At 47.7% G+C, this 8,849-nt stretch overlaps 1 protein-coding gene across 1 annotated transcript; it reads left to right on the top strand.

The window, feature by feature from the left end:
- Nucleotides 1-4,306: 4,306 nt before the first annotated feature.
- On the top strand, nucleotides 4,307-7,859 carry LOC102270654 (BOLA class I histocompatibility antigen, alpha chain BL3-7-like; the record flags this gene model as incomplete). Its single annotated transcript, XM_070366712.1, is given in 9 exon segments — nucleotides 4,307-4,481; nucleotides 4,579-5,050; nucleotides 5,247-5,467; nucleotides 5,469-5,523; nucleotides 6,419-6,694; nucleotides 6,813-6,917; nucleotides 7,339-7,371; nucleotides 7,511-7,558; nucleotides 7,804-7,859. Coding segments are annotated over 9 exon segments (1,426 nt in total), but the record flags the coding sequence as incomplete, so codon positions are not given.
- Nucleotides 7,860-8,849: the final 990 nt, after the last annotated feature.

Genomic DNA, 8,849 nt, shown 5'->3' with positions numbered 1-8,849 from the left:
ACAACCTTAAGGTGATAAAACTATGGTTTTTGGCTAATGTCTGAACACTCTATCTGTTAAAATACACATTAAAGAAACTTTCAGAGCATGCTGTATTTAAAGATATATCTAAGACCTGTACAGACAAATCCATGACTTCAATATTAAGATTATTTTAATGTGCATCAACCTATGAGTCACACAGTATCTTTTAGGGGAAAGAGAGAGGAGATTAATTAACAACATTCTACATATGCCTTGACCAATATGCTAGCTAGTAGCCACATATTGCTATTTAAATTAAATAAAAGTGCTCAGCACTACAGTCACTTTAAGGTGATAAATAGCCTCATGTAGCTACTGGCTACCTGACTGGACAGCACAGACATAGAACAATTCTTTCAGCACAGGATGTTCTGTTGGAATGGATGGCTCTTCATAATTTGTGGGCCTCGAGTCAGGTGCACTAGACCACGTGAGTTGAAAGGGCCAATATTATTTTTCTTAGACACTACGTCAGATTTCTGTCTGGGATATGAATACATATTAAGCTGGTGTGTAACAAAATCAAAGTAGGTTATGAGTGGGTCTGGCGCCTTCAGCTACAAACTGTTCCCAGTTCCTAAGGGGAAACACCTGTCCCCCCACCTTCCTTCCCAGATTGAGGACACTCTCTGGCATCACTTTCTAGGGGGTGAGTTCTCTCCTAGAGCAGCCCAGGCGCAGGGCCCTCAGTTAAGTTTGGGGAGGCAGGGAGTCCAGCTCAGGTAAAAGCATTTTCCAAAATGAAGAGGAGCCAAAGGCAGGGGTCAGTCGAGAGACGCCCTGGTTCCTTCAGAACAGCAGTTCTCAGAGTGTGGTCTGTGGAATCCTTGATGTCACTGAGACCCTTTCATGAGATCCCTGAGGTGAAAGCTACTTTCATAGCATCACTCAGATATTATTTGACTTCTCACTATGTTGACATTTGCTTTGATGTATAACAGCAGTAATGGAGACTATGGTAGCAAACTTAACTAGTAATTATTTCCTCAAAACTTTCTTGCAGAAAAAAAGAAAACTAATAATCAGGTTTGCTTTAAAACATCCAGAATGACACATTAAAAATTCCTATCTGTCCTTAATAACCAAAATGGAAAAAAATACGAAAAAGAATAAATCTATACACATGTAGAAGTGAATCACTCTGCTGTACAGCACAAATTAACATTATAAATCAAATATCCTTCAATAAAATAAAATTTTAAAAATAAACGAAAAAATGCTTATGTTTCCTAATCATCAGTCTTAAATACACATTTTAAAAGTATCTTCTGTGATGACATGGAAAGTACACATCGAGCACTTCTACTACATTTCAAAGTCCTATGGCCCAAGGAAAAACTGTGTGATCTGAACTACCCTCTTTTCACGGAAAACAACTGTTATTGAAAGAATGAATGAGCAGAAACATCTGTATAATTTAGTGAAACAATCTATTACTTTGTAAAAATCTTATATTAGTATTAGAGATGTTCAATGAGCAAAATAGGCTTATGGATTTTAATGTAACAGAAGAGAAAATAGTCAATGATATTGTTTCAGGTCCACTGTGGAAAACCCTTTGAGAAACTACAATTTGTACAGTTTTAGTTTTGTATCCAAGATGAACACCCACAATTATCTGGAAAGATTATTAAAAAATACTACTCCTACCTATGTGCGGGCTTTTTCACTTTCACAGACTACCGTCAAAATAACAGATTCAATGCAGACGCAAACCTGAAAATCCAGTGGTCTTCTAGTGAAAGAGACAGGAAAGAACTTGGGAGAAATGTAAAAAGCTCTATGCTTCTCACCACCCTGTTTATTCTGGGAAATAGTTATTCACATTAAACACATGGGTTATTAATATTATTTAAATAAACAAAAATGTTTAAAGTGTATTATTCGTAGTATGGAAAATATGCATAGAAGTGGTCACATAATACTATCCTTAGGGTCGTCACTAATTTGTAAGATTGTGTAGATATTTTAATCAAAATCACAAACAGCCCCAGAGCTAGGACTCAGGGACACAGTGGGACAAAGAGCTCTTGGAGGGGAGTTCAGTTCAGTTCAGTCACTCAGTCATGTCCAACCCTTTGTGACCCCATGGACTGCAGCATGCCAGGCCTCCCTGCCCATCACCATCTCCTGAAGCTTGCTCAGACTCATGTCCATCGAGTCAGTGATGTCATCCAACCGTCTCATCCTCTGTCATCCCCTTCTCCTCCTGCCTTCAATCTTGCCCAGCACAGGGGTCTTCTCCAATGAGTCAGTTCGTCCCATCAGGCGGCCAAAGTATTGGAGCTTCAGCTTCAGTATCAGTCCTTCCAATGAAGAGTCAGGACTGATTTCCCTTCAGATCGACTGGTTTGATCTCCTTGCAGTCCAAGGGACTCTCAAGAGTCTTCTCCAACACCACAGTTCAAAAGCATCAATTCTTCAGTACCCAGCTTTCTTTACGGTCCAACTCTCACATCCACACATGACTACTGGAAAAACCATAGCACCATAGCTTTGACTAGACGGACCTTTGTTGACAAAGTAGTGTCTCTGCTTTTTAATATGTTGTCTAGGTTGCTTGTAGCTTTTCTTCCAAGGAGCAAGTGTCTTTTCTTTTTTTTTTTTCTAATTTTATTTTATTTTTAAACTTTACATAATTGTATTAGTTTTGCCAAATATCAAAATGAATCCGCCACAGGTATACATGTGTTCCCCCATCCTGAACCCTCCTCCCTCCTCCCTCCCCCATACCATCCCTCTGGGTCGTCCCAGTGCACTAGCCCCAAGCATCCAGTATCGTGCATCGAACCTGGACTGGCAACTCGTTTCTTACATGATATTTTACATGTTTCAATGCCATTCTCCCAAATCTTCCCACCCTCTCCTCTCCCACAGAGTCCATAAGACTGATCTATACATCAGTGTCTCTTTTGCTGTCTCAGACACCGGGTTATTGTTACCATCTTTCTAAATTCCATATATATGCGTTAGTATACTGTATTTATGTTTTTCCTTCTGGCTTACTTCACTCTGTATAATAGGCTCCAGTTTCATCCACCTCATTAGAACTGATTCAAATGTATTCTTTTTAATGGCTGAGTAATACTCCATTGTGTATATGTACCACAGCTTTCTTATCCATTCATCTGCTGATGGACATCTAGGTTGCTTCCATGTCCTGGCTATTATAAACAGTGCTGCGATGAACATTGGGGTACACGTGTCTCTTTCCCTTCTGGTTTCCTCAGTGTGTATGCCCAGCAGTGGGATTGCTGGATCATAAGGCAGTTCTATTTCCAGTTTTTTAAGGAATCTCCACACTGTTCTCCATAGTGTCTTTTCATTCCATGGCTGCAGTCACCATCTGCATGATTTTGGAGCCCCCAAAAATAAAGTCTGCCACTATTTCCATTGTTTCCCCATTTATTTGCCATGAAGTGATGGGACCAGATGCCATGATCTTAGTTTTCTGAGTGTTGAGCTTTAAGCCAACTTTTTCACTCTGCTCTTTCACTTCCATCAAGAGGCTCTTTAGTTCCTCTTTGCTTTCAGCCATAAGGGTGGTTGTCATCTGCTTATCTGAAGTTATTGATATTCTCTTGGCCATCTGATTCCAGCTTGTGCTTCATCCAGTCCAGCATGTCACATGATGTACTTTGCATGTAAGATAAATGAGCAGGGTGACAATATACAAGCTTGACGTATTCCTTTCCCAATTTGGAACCAGTCTGTTGTTCCATGTCCAGTTCTAACTGTAGCTTATTGACCTGCATACAGATTTCTGAAATAAGCAGCTCAGGTCGTCTGGTATTCCCATCTCTTGAAGAATTTTCCACTGTTTGTTTTGATCCACACAGTCAACGGCTTTGGCATAGTCCATAAAGAAGAAGTACATGTTTTCTCTCTTGCTTTTTCGATGATCCAGGGGATGTTGGCACTTTGATCTCTGGCTCCTCTGGCTTTTCTAAATCCACCTTGAACATCTGAAAGTTCAGGGTTCGGGTTCTGTTGAAGCCTGGTTTGGAGATTTTTAAGCATTACTTTGCTAGCGTGTGAGATGGGTGCAATTATTGGGTAGTTTCAACATTCTACCTAGCAGGAGGGGAGGGATCAGGGCAAAGTCCCAGGTGCCTGGAGGGCAAGCCGCTCAGGATCTCAGGATCAAGGGCGGTGTCTGGGGCTGGAACCCTCCATGTTGGGGATTCCCCTTCTCCTCGAGTTTCACTGAATCTCTCACAACTTGTGTTTAGCCCTGCTGCCTGGACCCTCATGATGCGGCTCCAGTTCTCACTGCCACTAGGTGCCCGGTTTCTAGAAAAACCAATCAGCGGATCCCGGTTATAAAGTCTCCACCGACCCGCCCAGACGCTGCTTCTTCCCAGACCCAGAGGATGCGAGTCATGGGGCCGCGAACCCTCCTCCAGCTGCTCTCGGGGATCCTGGTCCTGATCGAGACACGGGCTGGTGAGTGCGGGGTCGGGAGGAACGGCCTCTGCGGGGAGGGGCGAGGGGACCGCCCGGGAGTCTAGGGCACTACCCCAGGGAACGAGTGACCCCGACGCCCCTACCCAGACTCGCCCCCTCCCCGGGTCCCATCCTGTCCCTCCCTTGCATTCCGACCTTCTTTTCTACCCCTTTCAAAGTTCGGACAGGTTTTCGACCGCTTCCATCTCGCTGGCCCTACGCCTCCTCCTCCCTCCCGGGTCCGTCACCTCGGACCCAGGACCCGCGCCGGGAGGAGGTCCGGCCTGGTCTCACCCCTCCCCGCCCCCAGCCTTCCACTCCCTGAGGTATTTCTACACCGCTGTGTCCCGGCCCGGCCTCGGGGAGCCCCGCTTCATCATCGTCGGCTACGTGGACGACACGGAGTTCGTGCGGTTCGACAGCGACGCCCCGGATCCGAGGATGGAGCCGCGGGCGCGGTGGGTGGAGCAGGAGGGGCCCGAGTATTGGGATCAGGAGACGCGAAAGGCCAAGGACGCCGCACAGACTTTCCGGGCGAACCTGAACACCCTGCGCGGCTACTACAACCAGAGCGAGGCCGGTGAGCGACGCGGGCCCGGGTCCGGGTCACGACCCCCATCCCCAGGGACCGGCAGAGTCGCCCGAGTCTGCGGGTCCGAGGGTCACCCCGACATTGCGGAACACACCCGACCCCCACCCGGGGGGAACCGGCGGGGCTTGACCCGGTTTCATTTTCAGTTTGGGTTTAATCACCGCGGGTGGTCGGGGCGGGTCAGGGTCTCACACCCTCCAGCTGATGTACGGCTGCGACGTGGGGCCGGACGGGCGCCTTCTCCGCGGGTTCATGCAGTACGGCTACGACGGCAGAGATTACATCGCCCTGAACGAGGACCTGCGCTCCTGGACCGCGGCGGACACGGCGGCTCAGATCACCAAGCGCAAGGTGGAGGCGGCCGGTGATGCGGAGAGATTAAGGAACTACCTGGAGGGCCGGTGCGTTGGAGGGGCTCCGCAGATACCTGGAGAACGGGAAGGACGCGCTGCTGCGCGCAGGTACGAGGGGCGCGGGGCCGCCCTGATCTCCCCTCGGGCTGGAGCTGGCTTCCCACGAGGAGAAGAAAGTGGTGTCCTTGTGGGAGCAGCGCCCCAGGTTCTTGTCAGGAGAGGAGGAAATCCGCCCGGGTTTTCATATTCTGTACAAGACAGTCACCAGTGGCCCCACTTCTCTGAAGGACAATCAAGGAATCCAGTGTCTTTGACGAAGAAGCAGGAAACAAACCATCCCTGAAATAGCTGGTCATCGGTGCCCTGTGACGCTGGCCGCCATCTTGTGATCCATGACTTTCTCTCTCAAGGCCTGTTCTCACCCTGAGAACCCCCTGACTTCAGCTTTCCTGAGTCATTCAGCCTTCACCAGACTCAGGACCTTTACTCTGTATTCTCCCCCTCACATTTTTAGAGCTCCTATTCTAGTCTCTCATTGGAGAAATTTCCAAGGACTAATGTAGATCATCCCTGATCTCTGATTTGAGGCTGTTATCTAGCTCTTGTGCTGCTTTTTTCAAAACCATGCTCCTAAACGTTCCATAGCTCAGAGGGTAAAAAAATTTCATAATAAGTCTGGGGATCTGATGTACAGCCTGGTGACTATAGTTAATAATAATTCTGTATTGTATACTTTAAAATTGATCTTAATCATTCTCATTACCCCTGTCAAACACACACACACATAAGGTAAGTTGATGAATATATTAATTAACTTCACAGTGTACATATATATCAAAGCAACATGTAGTACACTCTAAATGTGTACAATTTTTGTTAAGTATACCTCAGTAAAGCTGAGGGGAAAAATCACTGTTCTGTCCTTTCTCAGCATGGTCACATGATGCTGCTTCAGTGACCAATGGAGGTAACACAAACTATGACTTTTCTGATTCTTCCTCAGATCCTCCAAAGGCACATGTGACCCATCACCCCATCTCTGACCATGAGGTCACCCTGAGGTGCTGGGGCCTGGGCTTCTACCCTGAGGAGATCTCACTGACCTGGCAGTACAATGGGGAGGACCAGACCCAGGACATGGAGCTTGTGGAGACCAGGCCTTCAGGGGACGGAAACTTCCAGAAGTGGGCAGCCCTGGTGGTGCCTTCTGGAGAGGAGCAGAGATACACGTGCCGTGTGCAGCACGAGGGGCTTCAGGAGCCCCTCACCCTGAGATGGGGTAAGGAGGGGGATGGGGCTGGAGCGTCCTCTCAGATAAAGCAAGAGCCCTTCAGGACTCAGTTCAGCAAGGTCAGGACTCAAGCCTGAGGGCAGGGCCTCTACCCTTGCCTCCACAGAGCCTCCTCAGACCCCCTTCCTCACCATGGGCATCATTGTTGGCCTGGTTCTCTTCGTGGTGGCTGTGGTTGCTGGAGCTGTGATCTGGAGGAAGAAGAACTCAGGTAGGGAAGCGAGGGAGGGATCTGAGTTTTCTTGTCTCAGTGGGGGTTTCAAGCCCAGGTAGTTTACCTGCCTGTTACTGGAAAGTATGCCCACACACGCATGGAGTCTGGAGCTGATGCTAACATTTTGCTTTTCTAAAGCATGTATGAAAATGAAAGAGAAAATTTTCACCTTCCTAATTCCAGTTGGGGACCAGGTTTCCAGCACTTGAAGGTCAGAGGGAGGTCCTTGCTGAGGACAGACCTCCAGGAGGGCAGGTGGCCCCGTCCTTACACGTCTCCCTTCTCTGTGTTCCTGATCCTAGCATGAGTTTTGACCACAGTTCCAAAAACTTCTCTGGGGTCCAGGACTAGGGGTTCCTGTAGGGTCTCATGACTCAGCCTTCTCCCGGGCCTCTCACGTGATATTTTCTTCTCACAGGTGAAAAAGGACGGACCTACACCCAGGCTTCAAGTAAGTATGGAGGGGGTGATTCCTGAGACCCTTGTGAGGGTGCAGACAGGAGGCCATGGGGGGCTCACCCTCCTCAAAGTTCCTTCTCTAGTTTCTCTCCTGTGGGTTCTGACCATGTCCTGGTCTTGTTCCCCCCAAGGCAGTGACAGTGCCCAGGGCTCTGATGTGTCTCTCACGGTTCCTAAAGGTGAGACCATGGAGAATCTAAATTGGAAGGGGGATTGGGGCAGAGGGGACACATTGGGCAGCAGGGATCTTTGAGTGGGACATGTGGGCATGTGGGGGGCTGTGGAGAATGTCAGCCCTTACGTGACTGACCTGAACTGGTTCCTGATTCTCTTCTCTAACAATGTGAGACAGCTGCCTTGTGGGGACTGACTGATGCTTGGTCCTGCTTTGTGACATCAGATCCCCTGACCCCTCTTTCTGCAGCTGCATCTGAATGCATCTGTGCTCCTATTAGCATAACATGAGGAGATGGGGAGACTGGTGACCCCTGCCCACTGCGCCCCCTCCCCACCCTGAGCTGTGTTCTCCTCCCTGTTGGACTCCCGTGTTTCGGCAGAGGTGGGGCTGGGCCCTTTCTACCTTTGTCTTAACTTCATGTTGTGCTGAGAAATACTGAAATAAGAATCTGGATGTGAATTTGTTTTTTCTAATTCATGTCATGAGGGTTGATGGGTTAATAAAGAAAAAGATTCTTAAAGTTTGAGACAGGAAAACAAACGGAAGCACTGAGAATCTTCCAGCATCTACATGTTTGCTGTGCTGAGTCTGATGTCAGTGGGACCAGAGAAGGATACGAAGAGGTATGAGCCCTCTCCAGTGAGTTCTGAGTCTTTTGTGGGCTTTAGAGTGGTCACTGGTTGGATGGGTCATCTTCTCTGTTTCTTTGTCCTTTTCCCTTCAGTAGAAACTTGTCCCACCAGAACCTGTGATCACAGGGACTCACAGGCAATCCGGGAGCTCAGCCAGATTGGGAACAACTGAGGTCAGTGATCAGAGAGCACTCGAATTGGGAGGAGTCTTAAATCCACACTTCAGCAGTTGTAGTTTCCTGGGAAGAAAAGGGCTAGAGATGCATGTTGGTTTCTCTACCCTGAGGTACATAGCCAGGTGGAAGACTGAAGAAGTGTTATCAGCTCAAAATAATGAAAATCAATGAATCCTGCTGTTTGAAACTATTACCTAAATGGATTTCTCACTCATTCCTTAGTGTAAACAACGGAATACAAATTTTTCTGTTACATAAATGAGAATTGTGTATATGTGTACTCATTTCATTTCAGGAAAAGCCACAGAATAAGCTTGAAGTTACACAGCCAGGAACAGAATCCACAGTCCTCCTAGGTGGGGTCCCACATTGGACCCACTGGCCTCAGCTGAGCGCAGATATCACAGCTCACACCACTGAACCTGAACTGGGCTGGGACTGCTTTCATTACCTCTCTTGGCAAATGGGTGCCACCTTTGCCAAA

The sequence above is a fragment of the Bos mutus genome, unplaced genomic scaffold (assembly GCF_027580195.1).
Source record: "Bos mutus isolate GX-2022 unplaced genomic scaffold, NWIPB_WYAK_1.1 CTG1409, whole genome shotgun sequence".
NCBI classification, from domain to species: Eukaryota; Metazoa; Chordata; class Mammalia; order Artiodactyla; family Bovidae; genus Bos; species Bos mutus.
Note: the sequence above shows the minus strand (reverse complement) of the source record. Positions and strands in the feature narration are given on the sequence as shown.